General features: G+C 36.3%; 1 protein-coding gene across 7 annotated transcripts in view; it reads right to left on the bottom strand.

Moving 5' to 3' along the window:
* Positions 1-595: 595 nt before the first annotated feature.
* The window catches only part of LOC100373842 (protein 4.1-like), an 83,634-nt gene continuing 60,078 nt past the window's right edge, over positions 596-24,151 (bottom strand). For 2 of the 7 annotated variants that reach the window (XM_078007848.2, XM_085493164.1), the window contains exons 9-21: positions 23,488-23,585; positions 23,049-23,218; positions 22,487-22,632; positions 21,583-21,642; positions 16,553-16,606; positions 14,735-14,881; positions 12,826-12,957; positions 12,544-12,660; positions 11,321-11,416; positions 9,986-10,261; positions 5,975-6,055; positions 3,860-3,992; positions 596-3,162 (exon numbers count right to left, since the gene is read on the bottom strand). In XM_078007848.2, the coding sequence (XP_077863974.2) occupies positions 3,864-3,992; positions 5,975-6,055; positions 9,986-10,261; positions 11,321-11,416; positions 12,544-12,660; positions 12,826-12,957; positions 14,735-14,881; positions 16,553-16,606; positions 21,583-21,642; positions 22,487-22,632; positions 23,049-23,218; positions 23,488-23,585 (1,506 nt within the window). In that variant the 3' untranslated portion in view covers positions 596-3,162; positions 3,860-3,863. The remainder of the gene's footprint in view (positions 3,163-3,859; positions 3,993-5,974; positions 6,056-9,985; positions 10,262-11,320; positions 11,417-12,543; positions 12,661-12,825; positions 12,958-14,734; positions 14,882-16,552; positions 16,607-21,582; positions 21,643-22,486; positions 22,633-23,048; positions 23,219-23,487; positions 23,586-24,151) is intronic. The other 5 variants (XM_085493166.1, XM_085493165.1, XM_085493167.1 and 2 more) reach the window with 5 other exon arrangements.

The following is a 24,151-nucleotide window of genomic DNA, read 5'->3' as shown; positions in this document are numbered from 1 at the left end:
AATTTACTATGTAAACATGTAAAACACATTGTCAAAATATGTACACTCATTGCATGATGACTACCACTTTTCAATAGTGTTGGTCTATCCATTTAGGGATAAGTTGTTCATTGGAATGTTAGGTGTCAGGAAAATGTAAATTTTATATTGAGCTAGTTTTTTTTTTTTTTTTGAGGGGGGGGGGGGGGGGGGCAGGTCAGGAAGAATTGCTCACTCCATGGCCAAGGTAGACACGTTGTCACACGACAAATTAATGTAATTTCATCGCAATGGTGTACATTCAAATAACCCAGGTGTGCATAATATGCAGGCAAGACCCATATCAAACACTCATTAAAATAACTCTTACATCATTCAGAACACGGATGTAGTGGTCATTATGGTGGCAGGCTAAAAGCGAGGGGAGTATCTGTAGTTTACCTGCGCATCCGTCAGATGGCCATAGCGCGTCTGTTTACAAACAAGTGTCTACCCATGAGCCTTTGCATTTTCAGCGAGTGTTATAGTCGCTTGGAACTAAATTCCAGCGTGGGCGCAGGTGATACCCCTCACGCTTAACATTCTCCCATAGACATTACGTGTACGAAACTAAACATAAAATGAAAAAAAAAAATTGCCTTTATTCCTCCATTTAATACAGTGGTAAAACAATGAGAAGCATTAAGCACTGGAACTATGGTACTACAAATTACTGTGAATTTAAAAAACACTGTCCAACAAGACTTTCATGCCTTTCTGGTCATGACGTTCAGCAACCAGCAAATAGGCCAGGTGAACACTACTCAACACTGCTTGGTGGTGGTGCAACAAAGCTCAATGAGTAAGTTTGCCAACTCAATGGCACATGGCGTGAAAATCAAGCATGTTGCAACAATATGTCAACTGCACAACATAGCATAATGAATATCAACAATGTTGCAACAAACAAGCCATTATGCTAAGTATTAAAACTGCAATGAACTTCAACAATGTTGATGCAACAAATCCTAATAAGCCATTATGCCAGTTAAGCCAACTTGCAAAGAACTTCAACAATGTTGATGCAACATGTTCAGCGTTTTATCTCTGTACATGCCAGAAGCTTAAAAAGACATTTTGGTGTACATCACAAACTTTCACCTAAAAACACCTAGTATTTTGAAATGTAATAAATGTGACACTAACATAGGCCAAAGCTTGTTAAATAACTGTACTCGTGAAACAAGCAATGGCTTACCCCACACACAATTCATAAACTGGTATTTCCTGACATTTTCAGAAATTCCTTTTTAATAATGGACTGTAATACAATTGTAAAGTGAAGTGGGGTTTCACATGTTATACAAGTGCAAGCGTAGGCTTGTTTTTTTTTTAGAAATATTTAAAAACAATGAAATTTCACATGACCAGAATAATCTTTCAAAAACCACCAAATCCAGGTATAGACAATTTTTATCACTACTTTAACTACAGAATTCATTACAGGGAATTTGCAAGTCTGGGAATGGTGTAAATTTAAAAAAAAAAAAAAAAATAAAAACTGCCAATTTATTACACGACACTAGATCGCAGTTTAAACTTGAATTTAACTGACGCTACATTAGTTATGTTCATGACGCCCCTAGTGTACAAGACCTGGCAGTTTAAGGACGTTGAAAACAAAAGTGCCCCACTGTTAGTTGCATTTCATTGCACCCCTTAACTTCTTCAATATTCAGTTGGGCCATTTAACTATTGCACCGCTGAACAGTGTGCACACAAAGTGTTTTGTTATTTTAAATTCGTTCAGTTTCCTAGTTTATTTAAACTAAAAGCTACTGATTATTTAGCAACGCTGGTGGATGAGCAAATCTGAAACGAGGAAAGAAATTGTTTATGAATTTCCACAGGATTAAAAAAAAAACATGCACAATCAATTTCACAATTCTTGTTTAATTTTTGATTTAGAAAAACAATTGTTGAACTGTTCAGTTATGATGTACTTAAGAAAATAGTGAATAGAGTGCTGAAATGACAACTAACAGCGAGTTCTTCTATCATTGTCTAATCTAGTTTAGCTATATTTTATTATACAAAAAAAAATGCCAGAATTTGTTACATCGTTTTAATTAAAGATAAGCTATAATAATAGTACATATACAGTATTCTAAGAAAGCTTGCATTTCAGACACATGTACATACTAACAAGTCAAATTGAAATCAGACACCATTGTCAAATAACGATAAGGAAAAAAAAACAAGTAATAGCTATCAAAAGGAGGTAACTTTTTTGCTATTTAACTTTTTTTTTTAAATAAAAATAAACAAACAAAATTAGGCTCAACAAAATGGCTTATGTGGTATGTACCACAGTTTAATGAAATTGGCTACAAAAACAATATAGGACAACTTGTTAAAAACTTGCACAAAAACTTTTCTCAAATAGGACAACATGGTGTGGACATAAAAATGTGCTTCACCTTAGATCCATTTCCATGGTTACAATAGAGCATCACCAAGGTATACAACACATTGGTTGAAAGTGATAACATGGGAATGAACACTTACTGCATTATGGGAAATGATACCCACATATCAATATTTATTCACATACATTAATAATGATCAACTTAATGATTGCTAAGCCATAATTAGTTATGAATAATAACATGGTGCAAATATGTGGCATTTCACCACCACAGACACAAATGAATTTTTTTTTTTTTTAAATCGTCAGAGGCAACACAAAGGCTAAAAAATTGATACCATATCACCATATTTATCCACCCTAAGTTACAGAGTATTAGATTAAAAATTCACCGGATACTGACATTCCTCTCATCTAAGAGCACGAGCTATCTTGTACTTTTCAAATGAAAGTAATGTATATATAAAACTAGACGTACTTGGACAACTACCACATACAAAGGCTGCATAATTTTTGCGTGTGCACATCAGCTACGCTTTTTACAATTAATCCAAAAAATGTGTGACAAAGTCTTGTACATTGCATTACTCTTTAACTTTACACACACGCCTGTAGGAATTTAAAGTCATTTATTTCTTTGTGGCATGATTAGTAAGAAAACGTTGAGCGCAGCTTGGAAGTAAAGGCTGGCAATGTGTTTGGGACCATTAATGTTGGTGAAATGTTGTAGAGATAATATAAAACTTTGTTCAATTCTGAAGTGCAATTCCATCCATCTGAAACGAAATAAAAAAGGCCACAGTTAGAATAAAGATTGAATACACAACTTTGTTATCAAAAGACTACAGCCCATTAAACAGATCTGATAAACAATCTGTTGGCATTGCTGTATAGTTAGACAGTTAAAAATCGCATTCTTTTTACTAACAAGCAGCCTGTCGGCTGAGATAGCTATGCTGTTAGCAATACATATTTCAATTAAAAACAAAAAATATCATTAGAAAATGAACAATATGTATAGTATCAACGCACGCAATCAGACTAGTGGTTTTTAACAAGTCCAAATATCACTTTTTACCAAAAATGATGAAAATATTCATAAAAATTAGAGAATTAAAGATGTCATCACGAAATTAACAAATCTCAGAGAGGTCCACAAAGTCGACATAGCAGTGCTAAAAATGACGAAAGTATTTCCTGAAATTAGAGAATTAACAGCATCGTCACAAAATGGACAAATCTGATTGAGGTCCCACCAAAAGTGTCTACATATAGAATATCAAAGCAATGGACAAAATATTCACTGAAATTAGAGAAACACCCAAAGTTCATTGGTTGCGAGCATGATACCAACACAGCTGATAGTTTTTAGGAAGTCATAAATGTAAAGTTGACACCATCCATACTATGAATAGCTCCGCTCGACTGTGTCAATAGCAGAGCTTAAAAAACCAAGCAACAAACAGCACTCACAATTCTAGATACTTCCATTTCCATTTTCCTGTACATGTTCCACCACCTCATCACCTTCTTTATGTACCACTACTTTCGTAACAGTCATGTCTGGGTTTAATGCTGTTGCTTCTTTGATGGCATCTGCTAAGGCCTGTAAAAGAAAATCACAGTTTTAAAGCAATCCTACACTGACACGATGCATCGGTGTAGAGAGTGATTACTGAACTGTGCTTGCTATTGTTCAAATTTGTACACCTGGAACAAGGCATTAAATTTTAATTCATGAATATTTTAAATATTTTGTCACCAAAGAGTGAAAATACAAGCTTTCAAACATGGTGCCAGCTATCATTTGTTAAAGTTGAGGTTGCCCAATACAGTTTCCCAAACTTGTTGCGTTTGAAGTGAACACACAGGCCTTTTCTCATTAGAACATGTTCTATCACCCATAGGGCAGAAACTTTGTTATATCTTTACAAACTGAACAATACCCCCCCCCCTCCCCTTCTTTTAAATGTTGTTGTAGATGAATTGTTTTAACTCAAGTTTATTTTTAAAAAAAAAAAAAATTCTATATGAATTCTATATCACGTTAACCTAAAACAAGTCATTGAAAATGACACAGTCCCCGTTAAGTTCTCTTTGTGCTCGTCATATTAAAGAGAAGGGGTTGTCGCGAGCGTGTCCTTGAAACTTGAGTTCCAAGTGGCGTATACAACAGATTGTTTATTTACATCAAAACACGTGTTTCGTGTCATAGTAATATGGCCGAAATAAAAACAGCTGTTATTCAGCCATCTTTGATCTGATTATGAAACACACTGACATGTATGATGTATGTACCAAATACGAATGAAAATGGTACATAAATTGTGGAAATATACTGTGGAATACTTTATTTTCGCTGGAATTAATTTTCGCTGAAAAGGCTTTTTGGGCATTTTGTATGGAATTTATTTTCACTGATTTTTGATGAGTTTAATGTAAAATATAGGAAAAATAGTATATTCGCTGGATTTTATTTTCACGGAATCATCCCTTCAGCGAAAATAGCGAAAATAAATTCCAAGCGAAAATAAAGTATTCTACAGTAGTAGTAAGGCCAAAAAGTCAGATGGCTGTCAATCGGCCATCCTTGACCAGATTTTGAAACAAATTGTCATGGACATGCATCCTAACATGTATAAAGTACATGTATGTGCCAAATTTGAATGAAAACTGACAGAGCACGTCCAAGATACTGCATAAAAAAACAAAAACAAGATGCCTGCCAGTCGACCATCTTTGATCCAATTGCGAAATAAATAGTCATGGACATGTATCCTATCATGTATAATCTATGTACCAAGTTTGAATGACAACTGACAAAGCATGTCCAAAATACAACATTTTCAAAAAACAAGATGGCTGCCAGTCGGCCATTTTGAATCGAATCGCTAAACCACTGCATGTGCATATGTCCCACATAAGGTACTAGGCACATGCAAAGAATGAACAGAATCAGTCCACGGGATTCTGAAATATGACGTTGGATAGACTGACGCATGGACAGACGGACACACGGACGGTCGGAGGGACAGACTCAGGAACTCACGGACGGTCAGGGACATGTATCCCAACATGTATGATCTATGTACTAAATTTGAATGAAAACTGACAAAGCATGTCCAAAATAAGACATTTTCAAAAAACAAGATGGCTGCCAGTCGACCATCTTTGATCCAATTGTGAAATAAATCATCATGGACATGTATCCTAACATGTATAATCAATGTACCAAGTTTGAATGAAAACTGACAAAGCATGTCCAAAATACAACATTTTCAAAAAACAAGATGACTGCCAGTCGGCCATTTTGAATCGAATCGCTAAACCACTGCATGTGCATATGTCCCACATAAAGTACTAGGCACATGAAAAGAATGAACGGAATCGGTCCAGGGGATTCTGAGATATGACTCCGGACGGACGCACGGACTTCGTTCGAACGGGGACTAAAAATTAGACCCCCCCCCCCAAATTTTGTTTTCTCAAATATGACCTTGTATAGCAATATATTCGCAATACTAAAAGATTCCAAATACTTTTGTGAAACTATTGAGAGCAACCTTAAGTACATGAATGGTTTCCCACCTGATCATGGTCAATATCAGCATCTCCTTGAATTACAATCTTCTTTTCAACACGCGTCTCAGAAACACCACCTTTAACAGTCTGTCAAGATAACATGTGCAAACTTGTTACACACATATATATACATCTAACTATTGCATTTATTGAGCTGCACTAATAACTTTATCATAGATATGTGTTGACAATATTAAAGACCCACATTCAACTGTATCATATTTGATAAGTGCATCTATGTGACACATATAAAGCGATAACTATATTCCTAACAGTTTGTCACTGACATTTAATTTTAACAACTTTATTGCATATTTAATTGTATGCAAACGACAGACGCCTGCAGATGTTCTAGTGACAGAACAAATACAGTATGTATATTACATTCGTGTTCTAATTGCTTGGCTTTTTATCAATTTGTAGTACAGTAAAACCTGTCAAAACCGACCATGACTGGGACTGGGATCTATGGTCGGTTTTCAGAGGGAGTCGGTTTATTCAGGGTGGGCGTGACTTTGATTGAAACAACAATTAATTACATGTGCTGTAAACACGGGACAAATGAAAGACATCGGAGTTTGCCTCCGGTGATTCTACATGTATTTACAATGTGCATTTATTGTATTGTTTCAATAAAATAATTTACCAAACAATACAAAAATATTATGGTATGTACATGACATCAATTAACATTAAAATAACTATTCGAACAGACCGGGTAAGTATTGCGTATCGTAACTGAAGGCGTCCATTTTGGATGACATCACAACGTATGTTCACGTGAGCTACATGTAATTATCATAATTTATGCAGACAGTCGATTTTGCTGTTAAGTCAATCACAGTCCCTCAACAGGGAATGTGAGTCAATGAATCAAATTACGATGTAAAAAATCATCAAGTTTTGACTACTTTAAAGAACACCTTTTTTTTTCAACGATTTTGTTTTCCGTTCGAATTATGAAATTTTGGATATCTGTCAAGTAACTGGAGTCTTTGTTCTGTAATCTTGTCAACATGTCTAGCACATCGCCATGCGTCAAGTCACTGTCGTTGTGGGGGTCAATAATTTGACTGTCGTTGCAATTTATGTCATTGTTGTCTATAGATTCATGGTTTTCTTTGTCTGCAATAAAATTCTCAACAATCTGTTGCTCCCACTCGCCGTCATACATTGCTTCAGTCGGTATACGTTCATCAAAGTGGAGGTATTCTACAACGCTACACTGTGTTTGCGGGTCTGCAACTTGCTAAATAAGGTTTCCGAATTCTTTGTTTTCGTCTGCTTCTTCGTCATCATAAATTTCAATCTTGAAGCCCCCTTTACGGAAACATTCGAAAGCACAAAATTGTCGATCAGAATCGTTATGGAAAGAAGAAAACTCAATGTCTTTTGAGCGTTGAAGAAGTGATAATGCAGTGTGCTTCATCGCAATTGAAGGTGATGACCCCGATCATTTGTTTATATCCGGGGTCATTATACTGTCCAGACACCACGCGATGCGTGGGCGTGTGGTGTGAAAAATGTAATCAGTTGCCATTGTTTTACACGGGACGTTACTTGTAGTGTGAGATTTGGTATTGTTTCTGTGACGTTCGCGGAATTTGGACACAATGCACACTTTTTAGGTCGGGCAGACCGAATTACTAGACAGCGGATGTGGTGCAAATGGTCGGATGGTCGATGTATTCAGTGTGAATATTGGACTTGGGACCGATCAATGCGGTCGGTGTTCGGAGTAAACAGTGGTCGGATTTCACAGGTTGTTTTAACATAGGCGTCTATGGAGAAATTTCGGGGCTACATAAATCGGTCGGTTCTGACAGTAGGTCGGTTTATCCAGGGGTCGGTTTTGACAGGTTTTACTGTACCATAAAAACTCGATTAATTCGCGGTAGTAAAAATAATTATTTTTTCAAGTGCGCGAACTAATAGCGTTAAAACGGAAATTATTAGTTTTTGGTGCACGAATTAAAAGAGTACTTTTAGATCGATTAAGAAAAGGAGCTGTTTTCATAAATTCGTTAGTGATTTGTTTTGTTTTTCAATGAACACGATAACAGGACGTTGTTTTAGTGCTTCTGAGACTCGTGGCTAGCGACATTCACGGCGTATATTCGGGCATAGAACACGCACCATGTTACACTTGAAATGAAACGGTGAAATGGCAAACGTCACTCTGTACACAAACAAACAATGAACACATGGCTACAAAGTAGCCGTCCGTCTGACTGCACTGCTTTTTTTAAATATTTTTCTAGGCATCGCCCGGGTGATGTTACGGCAGATATTACGAAGCCCATCTTGTCTGGAAAAATAACCCTGCGTTGATAAAAATGGTCTCAGAAAATGTTTAGAAAAAATAATGTTTCGCATTGACCAAATAAAATGCAAAGTATAAATTCAAAGTGTTTTAATACATTGATGAGAGGTCGCATTTTACGTGAACAAGAACATGCACTAAGAAGGAAAAGCAAGCCTAAGTCGAAACGGGGTGCATCATGGACATGATACAACACACGCTGCGACAACTGAGTGATCAGCAACATCATTTCGGGACGCAATTGAACTTCAAGTACTTCTTTGCGAAATTTGCTGCACGGCGATTCTGACATCAAGTGTGTGTTGACCGAAGTTTGACCCCAAGTCACGCACTGAGCTGGAGCATTACCTTAGCAACCTTTTTCTTTCGTGCCCCGCGCGTCAATATAGTAAAATTGTAATTACGCAACTTGTATGCAACTCTGTACTGGCTTTGAATATATCAACGTTGTTTACTTAGTGCACTGCTTTTCTAATTATGCAAATTTGTTTACAATATTGTACCGGCTCTGAATATTTCAACTTTGTAATGTATTGCTTTCATGATAATTAGTTTTTTTTTTAACTATTGTTAGGGTATTGGGTCTGAATATTTTAATATCACCGACTTGATAATGCGTTGCATTCGTAATAATTACGCAAAAATAAACATACCATACGTCAAATTCAATTTTACTATAATATAATAAATTCTGGGCAGGGCACTTCGATCGCATCATTCACGTACATTTCGACTGAACTCTAACAACCACACGTTTGAAATACGTGCGGCATTGGGCAATGTCCTCCAGAGCTCACGCACTGATATTTAAATTCGGGCGACCCAGCTTGACACAAATCAATAGTTACTTATCATTTGTTCAAAAAATCTTTCAACTCTCACAAATACCATGGACGCGAAGAGTTAACTGGGGGTTAAATGAAAGGGAACGTCTTTCTTGGACAAAAAACACATCGGTACAAGATTATGTGTGCAAGGTTAGATTTATAGAATGTACGTGACCGCTTAACTCTGTTTTTTTTACCGAATCCAGTGTAATGAAAATGTGACGAGGTCAATCGCCCGACCAACCAAAAACGTCAATTTACGCACCATAGGGCGGTTCACTTAAATGATGTAATAGAATAATGGCGGATACATGGCGATGCATGGATGTACATCCATGGTCGATGCAACCCTGTGAACCAGCGACGAAAAAGCCCTGTACTAAGCTTTCCATCATGGAAATTCGTAATCGATGTGCTGACCGATGGATATTTATCGACTATGTAATAATCTTGCCAAACATCTGTAGTGTCGTGGGGGAATGATTTTTTTTCAGGTCAAATTTTTACTGAACCTAAACTGCTTGCTAACTGAAAGGCTGTAATGACGGAGATCATCTGCGATTGCGGTTACACCAGGTATTGATAACATAACTAAAACAAAATGTATATTTTTAATGTCTTCATGCAATATATTCCGAGTTATCCACTTTATTCTGGCCTGCGAATTAATAGGATACAATTTCAAACATGTTTTTGAACGCTGCGAATTAAAAGGATACATTTAAAAATTAGCGTTTGAAAATAAAATGGGTGCGCGAATTAATAGGGACCACGAATTAATCGAATTTTTTAAGGTAATACTCCACATTGCACAAATACTGCACCACACCCACTTTCTCTGTATAGCCACAAGAGGGCAGTCTTTACCTTTGTTATATGTGTGGTGGTTGTAGTAGTATGCGTCTCACTGGTAATAGTTTGTGCACTCTGAAGTGTACTTGGATCAATGTCAGTATTCTCATCCTCATTAGTTTCATTTGATTCATATGTAATTGTCTTGGTTTCTGTATGCACTATTGGTACATCAGTTGTTGCAGTCGTATCGTCGTCATCTCCCGGCTGGTACTTTAATGCTGCGGTTTTCACTACAGGGGCTGCTTCAAATGAAGGTGTGGCAAGCATCTCTTCATCGTCTTCATCAGCCTAAAAGACAATTGTGTGTAAAGCCGCAGGTCAATCAACCATGGTTATTTCCAACCAAGTACAAATAACCATTACAGGTATACTTTGAGGTAAACTTGAGCCAGCAACAGATGGACTGGCTGGCTATAAAGAGAAAAAGACAGATGACACCTTGAGCTGACTGACAGATGATACTGATGATACCATGAGCTGAAAATGTTAGCCAGGAAGGAAAGACGACACACTGCAACCAAGCAGTTCTAAGACACAATTATCCATTAGTATACAGTCACGTAATATGCATATTAAGTGAAAAAATGTGATAAGTTGGTTGAAATCTGCGGAGAGTAGAGATATGAGAAATGGCTGAAGGTTACAGTTAGCAGCATGGGAGGTGAAAGGATGAGATTAAAGCCTTGTGAGAAATCGATGAACAGGCGCGATAGTTAACAGTGAGAATTATAGTTAGTATTGCCTGAGAAAATACAAGAGATTTTAGATTATTGGATCTGAGTAGGTGTGATATAATCTGATATGCAGAAAAGAAGTGCATTATATGGTTATAACTCTGCTGCTGATTTTGAAATTGTTACCATGCCCCAAGAAAAGGTGTGTTAATAACTACAAGCTGTCTGTTCAAAGTTCTCTCTGTCAAATGGATAAATATAAAACTGTCAAATTGATTGAAATTTTTATTGCACAAAAACAATTGTACTAAACAGGAACAAATAATGTTCTGTTCAACAAGCTGCAGTGTATCTGAGGTTCAGGGGACAATTTCTGGAAATTTGCTAATGACAAAATACTTTACATTTTTATTTTTTGTTCAATTAGAAAATATCATTTCTACATTTGCAATGATATGTTTAAGTTCATGAAATTGAAAAGAGTTAAACACAAACGAAAATAAAAACATACGTTGGAATTGCTATAAATTATAGATTGTGATGCCAAAATCTTTCACAGTTGAAAGTTGTTTAATTTCAGGAAGAAGTTCAACCAAAAAAAATAAATCATGTTGAGCGAAAATTATCACTACTGACGGAGAACATTGAACAGGGTTTTAGTGCGTTATTTCACCTGTTCAGCTAAGTATTCATCTAAATAACTTGGAGCCGTTTCTTCAGGCTCCTTAGTATCAGCAACTTTGTCATCGTCTATCTCCTCATCTGAAGACTGCAGACAAAACAATACAGACATCAACACAAAGTTTTCAATATGACCATTTCAAAATCTTAGAATACACTCTAAAGATCAATTTATGTGGTTGATTTATCTGATCACCTTAGAGTTCCAGTACCGTAGGTTCGATTTTTATAAAAATATGATCAGATGCAATATTTCGTGGTTTACATGATCAGAGCTTTGCAAGACCAGAACATGTCCACATAAAAAATGGCCACATGAAATGTTAATAACGTTGCATTCAATGAACAGTAGAGTAGCTATTTTCTATCTAGTCAAATACTATGAGAAATGCAGTGCGAGTTATTAAACTACTGTAGAATACTTTATTTTCGCTTGGAATTTATTTTCGCTATTTTCGCTGAAGGAAAGATTCCATGAAAATAAAATCCAGCGAATATACTTTTTTTCCTATATTTCACATTAAACTCATCAAAAATCAGTGAAAATAAATTCCATACAAAATGCCCAAAAATCATTTTCAGCGAAAATTAATTCCAGCGAAAATAAGGTAATCCACAGTATACAATATTGATGAGCATTGCAATCATTAACATGCCAAACATGTTACGTATCGGCAATAATGTCAGTGTGCCCTCTAAATACAAAGTGACTATTATGATTGGCTTTTAATGATGTCATCACTTACTAAACAATTACCTTTCCTTGAAGCAATTATTAAAAAAGCAGTTTTGACAATTCCATTAGTTCACAATGGTATAAAAATAATTTATTGCGATCTGTCAAGCATTTATCACTTGCTTAAATTTGGGTTAATTTGTTCAATTTTCTGTAATTTCCACTGAATTCAATCATAATTTTTTACTAAACAGGCAAAATGCGACATCACTTCTAATTATTGACCAACAAATTTGTAATTTTCGCAATTTTTCATACGACTATAAATGGAATTATTTTGCGGATGGTGTCTGAAGTTGAGTTTGGCGCTCAGTAAATGATGACATCAAAAGCGTAACAACTGTTGCCATTGAGACATGCTGACCATACTCCCATACCAAGTGCATGTAAGAATGGATTGTTATCTGGAAATGAAGGTGAAATGGTGGTTATATAAACTATTTAAACTGTGCACACCACACAATGCGCTTGCTATTCACCTGAGGAGCATAAGGAGCAACCGCTGGACCACCATAGTCGGGATAACTGCCAGGAACTCGCTGCACAGATGTTTGAATAACTGTTTCCTTGGTTATAACCGTGCCATACTCTCGAGGCTAGATACGATTACAAAGACGAAATCAATATACAAGTTAGAATTGGAGAGAAAGCTATTTATATAAAATACACTGAAAAATTCCAGTATTCAACCTCAATTTGAATGAAATGTTATTTCTCAGCTCCAAACTCGTTTTTGAACCTAATTAGTTTTATCGATTTACCTGTCCCTCTGGAGGAGGTACTTCTGTAGTATAAGTTCGTGTTACAACAGTGTTATCTTCAGGATCAAATTGGTGTGGCATACCACCAACAGGGACACGACCTCTTACAGGAGATTCCGTTGTTTGCTTAGGCTGAACAGTAAGAAAAAGTAAGAAAAACAGATACATAATACAAATAATGTTCCAATTTACTATATCAGCTGAATCTATGCTTATGATTGAAGACAATTTGGGGACCAAGGACCAAGTTTTTTGTTTTTTTTCACTTTCACTGCAATGGAGGATTCTTTAAAATAACACATTTCCTTAAAATGGTGTCAGCACTTGAAATTGAAGTTGCACTTCTATTTACAAGTGCAACTTTTTTTTCGGATCTGAAACATTCCAAATGGTAGACAATTTAAAAAACAAACATTTGCTTAAACTTACATAGCATCAAAAACAGAATTTAACATTGACTTGCATCTTATGCCATTTCGCTAGTTCATACCCCCCCCCCCCCAAATATAACAACTAATTCAAATGATATTAGTATTGAACATTACACTAACTGATAAACTGTTTAATGCAATGAAATGACGACTGGCATCTATGGAGAATACAGAGTAGATTCAATTTGGAGTGAGTAAGTTTCACAAATGACAACATTCCATTAGACCTACATGCAGTGGTTCAAATTTTGCAAACATAGCATTAACTACTCTTAGTTTAAGTAATTTATCACAGGGCTACAAATTCACTAAGACCATGGAGGTGATTTCCTTTTAAAATCAAATATTCAAAAGTTCAATCGCTCAAATGCATTTTTTTTTGGAAAATTAGGGGTATCCTCGAAATGCTGAAGTTATATATGCAAAAAAAAATTGCTCCACCAACATGTTTTTCAACATTTTTCAATTTAATTTTATCGTCAATATTTTTAATGTATTTCAGCATACTTGTTAAAACACAGTTAAATAATAAAATGGTTGGACAGCAGTGTAATATAAAAGCTTTATTCAAAACGCTTCCTTACTTTAAGTGTCAGTGCAAGATAGTATCAGCTAAATGGCCAAAACAAAGATACATTTGTGTATGGCCATGAAGAAGAATAAAACCGACCAGCGGGGAAATAACAAAGCACTAATATGGAGAATAAAAAACAGGAAGTTTCGAGTTCAACCCTTCCTCAGCAAGGCCATATATGCCATATGCCTTTACTATGGCCCTGAAGTGTTTTTATTTTATCAAACTACTTGAAGCACAACATTAATTCCAACCGACAAATTTAAATTAGATTAGTTAGTTTTCCCGATTCTGCTTTCATTTTTTACTCTGCGGAAATTGTAGACAAAATTTTCAATCCAACAAACTCATTAAAAACAACTGCACAATTCCAGTATAATTCACCATAAAGCATTAAAGAGACATTTCTCAAAGCATTAGAAACTGTTAGTACTTGGGCCATGCATAGTGTAGCATTACAATTTCTAAAAGATTCACCTGTCCTGTGCCATATGCCTGAACTAAATAGTGTTGGTCTAGATCAGTTGATCTTCCTACATGCACTTGTTGCTGGTGATCATAAGAAACTGGCCGGAGAACGGCCAAGTTAGGTTCATGATAGCGCTAAAAGTAAGAAACACAGGAAGAAAGAAGTACTAGGCAAATGCAATAGTGAGAGGATGAGACTAAACAGCACTCTCTGTGATATGATGCTGAAAAAGAAAATGCCATCATTCATGAGTATGAACAGTGCCCCCTATAAGACAATGGAAATCAATACAGGTTAAAAAGAAAATGTTACTCACACTTAAAAGAACAATAAAAGAAAGCAGTCATTTATCTGTAACAGAAGACAAGCAAGGGAAATAACAGAAAGATCCATAAGAGATTTATAGATGCAAAAACATAATTATCGTGTCCCTACCTCATCCTCTGGTTCTGGTTCTTTGTCCTGATCATCAGTTCCAACAGGATAACCATCCCGGACATGACTGACGGTTGTGGTTGTAGTTTTCATTTCATAACTAGTACCCCATCTGTGTGGACTTCCTTCCTGGTTTTCATCACCCGGCTACAAAATAAGCAAATGGAAACAAAATAGTCACTAATTCATATTACCATATACAGCATTAGCGATATTTGGCAACACGGTTGATGTAATGGACACCCCTACCTTAGATTAACTTCCCTAGCAGCAGGAACATATTCTTAATTGCATGGTTACAAACATTTCAAAACATCAACACAGAGGAGAGCACAAAAAACATTAAATGTTTGCGATGCCTTTACTCCACTTCACACATGCAAGTGCAACATTATTGATTTCAGAGCAGCTGCAATTTTATTCTCGTTTTGTCTGTGCATCTCGGCATGCAGAGTCAGGAGGTATCTTAAAATCGTTTTCAGTTATGCTGCTATAGATCTACTCTAAAATGCTCTTCACTTTACTTCACTTCACTTCAATTTTCATGTTTTTAACCTAAATAGATACGATATACTGTAAAATACTTTATTTTTGCTTGGAAAAATTCAGTGAAAATAAAATCCAACAAATATACCTGTTTTCCGACATTTAACATTAAACTTGTCATAAATCAGTGAAAGTAAATTTCATACAAAACACCCAAAAAGTTTTTTAAGTGAAAATTAATTCCAGCTTAAAAAGTATTTTACAGTAGTTACGAGTAATTTTTTACAAACAGATCCAAATACACAAAGCAAAGATAAAACATGAGTGGCATAGACATTCCAGAGATGAAAGAACTTTTGAATACAGCCAAACAAGGGAGTGTAGGAAATCAGACTGTTTACCGACAGATACAATATGACCATTTATAATGCAGGTAAATTTGTCTTGATTTTTACTATTATTAAATTCAATCCAAAATTGAAAAAAAAGTATAAATTTGTTAAAATAATCATTCAATACATAGCACTAGCATGGTTAACTGTTGGATTTTTTTTTATGATGCAAGAATCACAAGGCATCCCAGAATTCAATACAAGCTGGATGTTCATGGTGGCACGCTGGTCGCCCATTAACGATTTCTCAAAAACACAAAAAACATTCTTCAAGCTTGTTTGCAAATCAATCTGTTAGTGTATAAAACCTGGAAACATAGTGCTACTATAAAGACGAGGTAAGATGAATGACATGCATTGATACAATAAGAGTTTAAGCTAGTGAAAACATACTGAATTGGTGGAACATGCAATGATTTGATTCAACACACTCGTACAGTCAATAGGAAAATATACTAGATCAGGACTTCTCTGGTCTCTAAGGGTTTGACGCCGATCTTTAAAGCATTTGGGGTGGAGGAGACGATACTTAGTCATTGAGAATAGGTAGTTTTATACAAAAGAATTTAGTTTTCCAGTTTCAGTTTTGTACAGAACAGGTATTCTAGGCATTCAGGGCAAAACATCCATAGATCATTACCGTACTGAATGGCAATAGTCAAGGCAATTAATTGTAAATAAATAAACAAAAGGTTATGAAATAAACCCGCCATTTCTTGCTCACCCTCACACTGTGCATGATCAGTGACCAAAGAACTGGAAACGTGTCCATTGATCAAAATTACATTAACTGGTCTTAGTATATTTACCTATTAACCTTGCAGACATACAGACATCATGCTAGCACAGTTAAAATAGACATTCAACATAACAAAACGCAGGGTGTCAGAAGCGCTATGGTGCTTGGCAGGAGAAAAAGTGAGTGGAAAGTTTATCGAACCTTATGAGTGTAACCAGTTTCCCCATCATATTCCCCTTCATCAGAGGTTGCATCCTGCTATTGACAAGACATGGAAAACGAGACAAGGAAGCAAGAAAGACATGATGCTAAGAGAAGTCTAATAGATTATACAAGTCTAAAATCTAGCAAAAGTTAATATAAAAGACAGAGGAAGCTCTGAAACTTCTAATAGTTTAACCACTGGATGTACAAGATGATTAAATTTGTACAATCGTATTTGCAGATACATGTACAATAAAACTTCTATTTTTAAGAAGCATTATTTTAAAAGTTGACCATTAGAAACTTGGAGGCAAATGATAGCAGAATTAGAAAAAAATAAATTCCATGAGGGAAAAAAAAAAAAAAAATCAGGGAAAAATCCTGCTAGGGAGCAAGAATAGAAAAGAAATCCTTCACTCCTAAATTTCAGTTAAATATTTAACAGTGAGGAAATTACAGCTAATCTATCATTGGGAAAAAATTAGTACAAAATCACCCCAGCAGAGTTCCTAATGGTCCACTCTTAGCAAATGTGTTACCATTCAAGATGTAGCTACTGAATTTGCTCTATTAGAAGCACATGTCCACAGAGATGCACTCATGTATAAGCTCGCCTGTTTTGGTGCATTTTAAGTTAACCAAAATGTAATTGGCTATTATTCATCTATTATTAAATATTACTTTTAACAAGGCTTTTGCATAAGTACATGTGCTGCCAATATTGAGCAAACACAGAACCGCAACATTTGTATTAGCTATTATAATCCAGACTTGGCTCATTCATGCATCCAGTCAAATTGGCTAAAATGGCATGCAATTATTTCAATTATTTGAGTTGCACACTGTCAAAAATCAGTTTAACTGGCACATTTGATATGAACCAGTAGTATATTCTGTTATTTTTAGTTAATACACTCTTAGTTAATCCATGGTGAAATGTACAACTTATAAAATATAACGCATTTTATCTAAACACATATCACATCAATTGTTGGGGAATAGAATGCATACATATGAACAAAATGGTTAGGGTTGGAAGGTTTTCAGTTGCGTCTCGCCCACAGTACCAGGATGAGCTAGCTTTAAAGAGTGTGCAAACATACCAGGATGAGCTAGCTTTAAAGAGTGTGCAAACATACCAGGATGTGTGACCTTTAGGGTTAAGCAAACATACCAGGATGTGTGACCTTTAGGGTCAAGCAAACATACCAGGATGTGTGACCTTTAGGGTCAAGCAAACATACCAGGATGTGTGACCTTTAGGGTCAAGCAAACGTACCAGGATGTGTGACCTTTAGGTCAAGCAAACGTACCAGGATGTGTGACCTTTAGGGTCAAGCAAACGTACCAGGATGTGTGACCTTTAGGGTTAAGCAAACAGGATGTGTGGCATTTTGAGTTGTACAAACATACCAGAATGAGTGACCTTTTTCAGGATTTGCAATCAAGAATGTGCGACCTTAAGCAATATGCAAGGTATATAACCTTTAGGGTCATGCATAGGTACCAAGATGAGTTCCATTTTGGGTCATGCATAGGTACCAAGATGAGTTCCATTTTGGGTCATGCATAGGTACCAAGATGAGTTCCATTTTGGGTCATGCATAGGTACCAAGATGAGTTCCATTTTGGGTCATGCATAGGTACCAAGATGAGTTCCATTTTGGGTCATGCATAGGTACCAAGATGAGTTCCATTTTGGGTCATGCATAGGTACCAAGATGAGTTCCATTTTGGGTCATGCATAGGTACCAAGATGAGTGCCATTTTGGGTCATGCATAGGTACCAAGATGAGTGCCATTTTGGGTCATGCATAGGTACCAAGATGAGTGCCATTTTGGGTCATGCATAGGTACCAAGATGAGTGCCATTTTGGGTAATGCATAGGTACCAAGATGAGTGCCATTTTGGGTAATGCATAGGTACCAAGATGAGTGCCATTTTGGGTCATGCATAGGTACCAAGATGAGTGCCATTTTGGGTCATGCATAGGTACCAAGATGAGTGCCATTTTGGGTCATGCATAGGTACCAAGATAAGTGCCATTTTGGGTCATGCATAGGTACCAAGATGAGTGCCATTTTGGGTCATGCATAGGTACCAAGATGAGTGCCATTTTGGGTCATGCATAGGTACCAAGATGAGTGCCATTTTGGGTCATGCACAGGTACCAAGATGAGTGCCATTTTGGGTCATGAATAGGTACCAAGATGAGTGCCATTTTGGGTCATGAATAGGTACCAAGATGAGTGCCATTTTGGGTCATGCATAGGTACCAAGATGAGTGCCATTTTGGGTCATGAATAGGTACCAAGATGAGTGCCATTTTGGGTCATGAATAGGTACCAAGATGAGTGCCATTTTGGGTCATGCATAGGTACCAAGATGAGTGCCATTTTGGGTCGTACATATATAAATACACATATGGAATATCTATTGTTATATCACTGCAGACTATTAAAATCTTTGCGAAAGTAACACAAAAACTGTTTATGGTTAAAAATTATCAAAAATTCAAGCATGCATGAACTTAATACACTGCATGGCATTAATAATGTATGGGTTAAAATTTATACAATCATCTCAAATGTTTAAATCATCCAAACCACTGATAACTGATTTTAGTTATGCATACGTTAAATAGTCAAGCAGAAAATAAAGAGACTGACGTACGATAGACTTCTACAGAGCACAGTTTACAACAACGAGAAGAAAGGGAAATAAATATAGAAAGCAAGTTAACAGTAGTGCAGACAAGAAACACTAAAGATCGTGTTTGCTTTTCATGTACCGTAGTTGTCCGAGTATAAACCCCTGCTCGAGTATAAACCCCCCCCCCCCAATATACAGCATTTCATTTATCTGATTTTCGTCATTTTGCCATTTTCCGGGGGGGGGGGGGGGTAAACTTGGACAACTACGGTATATATTTCCCCATGCTGTATGCCAGAGAGGAAATACTTTCTACATTTCAACATCATTTACATATTCAAAACCTGCAAATTGTGGAAGGTACCATATTCATATCATATTCAAGCTGTACTGTCCGAATTTAATGGATACAGTAATATAACAGATTTAAAATTTAGTGTCCACGTGTGCTATTACATTTCAAAATAGTTTTCTTCATTTGAACCTTAAAACCCGAGCAAAAACTTTGTTTCATCCCTAATTTTAAATGTTAAACAGTGACATGGATGTATAAATTCATCTATTATTTGACACAAACACAGCTTTCACAATGTTTTAAACAGTTCAGGGGAAGCTTGTCAACAAAGCCACATATGAAGTTCCCTCTCCCATCCCCCTGCAAGCACAATAGATTTCTGTGAAGTGACCATTTATGAGCGGGGCAAGCGGGAGACATGTGCATGTGAAGACAGTGAAGATGATGGATGGGGTTTTATTCAAATATTTCATCTCATAGGAAAAAGCTAGAGATAGAGTGAATACCTATCAACAGATTGCATTGATTATCATTACCATATTATGTAATATCACTGGGTAAATATGAGATATTGCACCTGAGCAGAGAGGTTCATCTGCCTTATGTTAGGAAAGCAAAAGTCCTTACGAGAAGTCACAAATGCCAATATTGGAGTTGTAGCATTTTTGTTCTACATGCGCCTCTCAGATGATTATATACATGAATTTCATTCTCAGAACAAACATCACAGTTACCAAAATCAAGCAAAACTTTTGCAAGCATCACTATCTTAAAGAAGCATTCTCTGTGGAGAAACTGCCCATGCAAGTACAATATACGCTTCACTGGTCCGCAAAATATTCACATTTCTATTCTCAACCACGTATCAATGTGTGAAAGAATGCAATAAATGGTTGGAGGCCCCACTCCTTACATATATAAAGATAAATAATACGAATACAATCAATGCAAGTGACATGCTAGGGTACCTAAGAAGACGTATTGGATTTGTGGTCTACGCGAGTATGATAAAACTACGATGAGAAGCAGAATATCAAATTGATATCACAATGAAGTTCAAGCCATGGACAGGGTTCAGCGAAAAGCTAATCTCATGAGCTATACACTCAATAATAAGAGCTATTCAATTGGTGATTTTCCGTACAATTGCGAGATCTCGCGAGATGCATGAAAGACGCGCGTCGAACGTCGAACGTCTGCCGCAAAAATCAAACGATTTGATTTTGAACTTGAATTTCCTTATTTCGTAGCTCACACCGACCGGCCGATCTTCGACAGAGGAATATTGCTTCCGAATACCCTTACTTAATCGAAATTGCCTATCATCAAATGTGGACAGCACATTATTAAGCATGGAAGTGTCCCCAAAATACTTTCGCGTTTGTCGAATCCCACGCGATGTTGACGCCACTACGACGCTATGACCTTTGTTTGTCCTGTTTTTACGTTCGATTTCACGCATAACGCGTGATTCTCGCAGTGTACGGAAAATGGTCTATTGGTGCCAATTATTCTATATCACATCACATGTTACAGAAACAACAGATATGCCACATGCTTTTGATGGAGGAAGCGAATTTACATTCAGCACTTGATTTAATTCATGCTACCCCTAGCCCTGACAAAGCATGGGTTGGCATGATTATATGCAACGAGGATACAGTCTCAAGGAACAGCATGTCAAATCATGGGGCTTTTTATATTTGTCATTTTCTTATTTTAACCGAAACAATATTGCTGCACACTTTAGTCAATTTCCTTTTTTGTTTCTTTTTTTTCAATCAAAATTGAACTAAAAGATCATGTTGAACTGAGATCGCAATTTAAATAGACTTTAATTTTAATGGCAAATAATTGCGATAAAATATCAACATTTTGGTTTTAAAAATTATCATCAAGTAAACATGCTCTATTCAGAATTGGAGTACTGTATACTTGGATAGTCATCACCATGGTCACCAAGATTATAACATATAAACTAAACATCAGCAAATAACGCTAGGCATGGCAAGCATTAATGTAACGATCGCAATGAAACACAGTTGGCTGGCGTGGGTGATGTTTTTTTGTTAAACGTACCCTTGACAGGCCAGCGTCGTCATTGTCGAGCTCTTCCTCCGAGTCAACACATGGCACAATCTGCTTGGAAGGAGGTCAAGACTACACATTAGTTTACAAAATAGACAAAACTAGAATTAACAAGAATGTTAAGTTATTAAGTGCAGATCTACGTAGAAGAGACTAGTGGTTAGATTATAAGGTTATTGAAAGATATGCAATTTCTTTGGGTCACATCACAGGGAAACAAATCAGTTTAAGTGAAACCCCCTTACACACCATCATTTCTTTGTAATGCTATTCACAATAGACAAGTTTTAAGTTACAAATCACACACCCTCACCAGAGTACGTAACTTTCTGAAGCAACAGTAGAACTCAACACTTGTACATTGTAGGTAAGCAATGTTAATGTAAACCAGTTTGATTAGGTGTGATCATTTTCAGGGACAAGAATTGACAAGCATGGCCTGCACAAAATTGTTGATTCAGCAATAAATCAGCAATTTTCATCAGCAGAAATAATTTATTATTTTTTTTGGTTTTACACAATATACATCTCAGAACTCGTAAACTTGTATTATTATCTAACAGTTGAATTCAAGCTCAGAATTATAAGAATTTTTATCTCCCTGAAACTTGGACTCTTGAGTTGATACAAAGTTACTGGAACTTATTATATAATTGCACTGTGATGAGATTATAATTCATTTAATGATATTTACAAACAAATACACAAATGTCATTTATCCAGATATCCACCCGTTGATTTTTTAAATTTAAAAGTTTTCACTAACAAATGTCATGTTTTACCATATTCAATTAGTTATTGCTCATTCAAATATATTAGGATCTCATCAGAACAGATCTCGCCAGTTGAAGAATACTTAATAGAATTATTTAGACAGTCATGTGAAGATGCTTACCCGCGTTTCGTCTGGTTCACCACCGGGACCGGGACCTCCACGCTCGTTGTCGGCAAATGGGACTTTTTCATCAGCCACTGGTTGAACATCATCCTTATTTGGCTTTGTTTCATCTGGTCTATTTGCATCACGCGGTGGACCATAACCTTAACACAGCAAAGAATTGGTACTTAAGTATAAGAAAGGCATGTCCAAGAACATTTTGACCATACTGTCAAACATCAATTATTCACTCATTTTTAATTTTTTAATTTTTGCTGATGAGTAAAATTTGCTAAATTAAATTCACATGAACATAGATTGTCAATTTTGTGAAATTTAATCCCAGTAAAAATCAATCATTTAAAAGCATGTTCAATACATTCAAAAACAAGTTTGCACAATCACTCTGCACTGATACCTCTTTCTCAATTTAGCCCCATTTGCTCTGTTAAGCAAACCACCAATAGAAGAGCATTTTTTAATTGTTCGTCAAATGAGGCAAAACGTGTTCATTAGTAGCAATCATCTACATGAAGAAAATCAGAAAAGGGGAAAAAAAACAAGACAAGGAATAACTTACCTCCATCAAGACTATGAAAGCGCTTACTGCTAATACGCTCAAATGCAGGCGAAGGGCGGTCAATAAGGGCATTGGTTTGACGAGTCTGGAATTGAGTACGTCCACTATAACGAAACTTGGATCCGAGATGGAATAATTTTCCTTTCGGTGGGGGCTCTGGTTGGACTAACCTACAAAAATAAGAATATGACATTATCTGACCCCATTGGTCACTACCTACTGGTTTTGGAAAAATTGGAGTTGCAATTTTGGATATTTATTATCACTCTCTCCCCAATTTCTGTGAGCAAACCATCTGGGCACTAATTTGATCAGGCCCAACTTATTAGAGCAATGCGTTTGGTGCAACCATTGAGAATGTTCACACAAGATTCACGATTTTACTGATTTTTTTTTTTTCATTTGTCGCTGGCAATAATGACGTGACTTGTATTCTTACCTGAAGAAGGTGTGATGTTCCACACAAACTTTCCAGAGTCTTTTTGCAGCCCGGTGATTGGCTAGTTTAAAACCAATGGTACTCTCAAATTGTTCAAACTATGCATGGAGAAAAGGAGAAAAAACATTGCGTGTTCATTGACTATCTTGTAAGTATGACAACAGGATTTCTAAGGTCGCTTGATACAAGGATATTTTATGTTTACTCTCTTACCTTGATGAATCAAAACCTAATCAATGCAACATGGTATGACCACTATGACCATGGTTCTCCACTAAGTACTATAGAGGGAGACCCAACACTTATTTTGGATAAACAATAGAGTGATCACCACGACTATGAACATGTTACATTGTTATTCACACTACAGTATTTTTCTGCTGACTACCAGGGATGACACATCTAGTTCCACAAATACAGAGATACAGACTGAATCAATGAGAAAATATAGGCGTATGTTTTTCTGCTGAAAACACTACCAGGGATGACACATCTAGTTCCACAAATCCAGAGATACAGACTGAAGCAACGAGACGATATAGGCGATATGGACATATGCAACTCAAATTCAGTACACTAAAAAAGATTATTCTTTTGTTAAGAGAATCACTCAAAGCCTTGAAGAAGATTGCTTTGATGATCATTTATTTGTACGAATATCGCT

The sequence above is a fragment of the Saccoglossus kowalevskii genome, chromosome 18 (assembly GCF_978046115.1).
Source record: "Saccoglossus kowalevskii chromosome 18, keSacKowa6.1, whole genome shotgun sequence".
Taxonomy (NCBI): Eukaryota; Metazoa; Hemichordata; class Enteropneusta; family Harrimaniidae; genus Saccoglossus; species Saccoglossus kowalevskii.
Note: the sequence above shows the minus strand (reverse complement) of the source record. Positions and strands in the feature narration are given on the sequence as shown.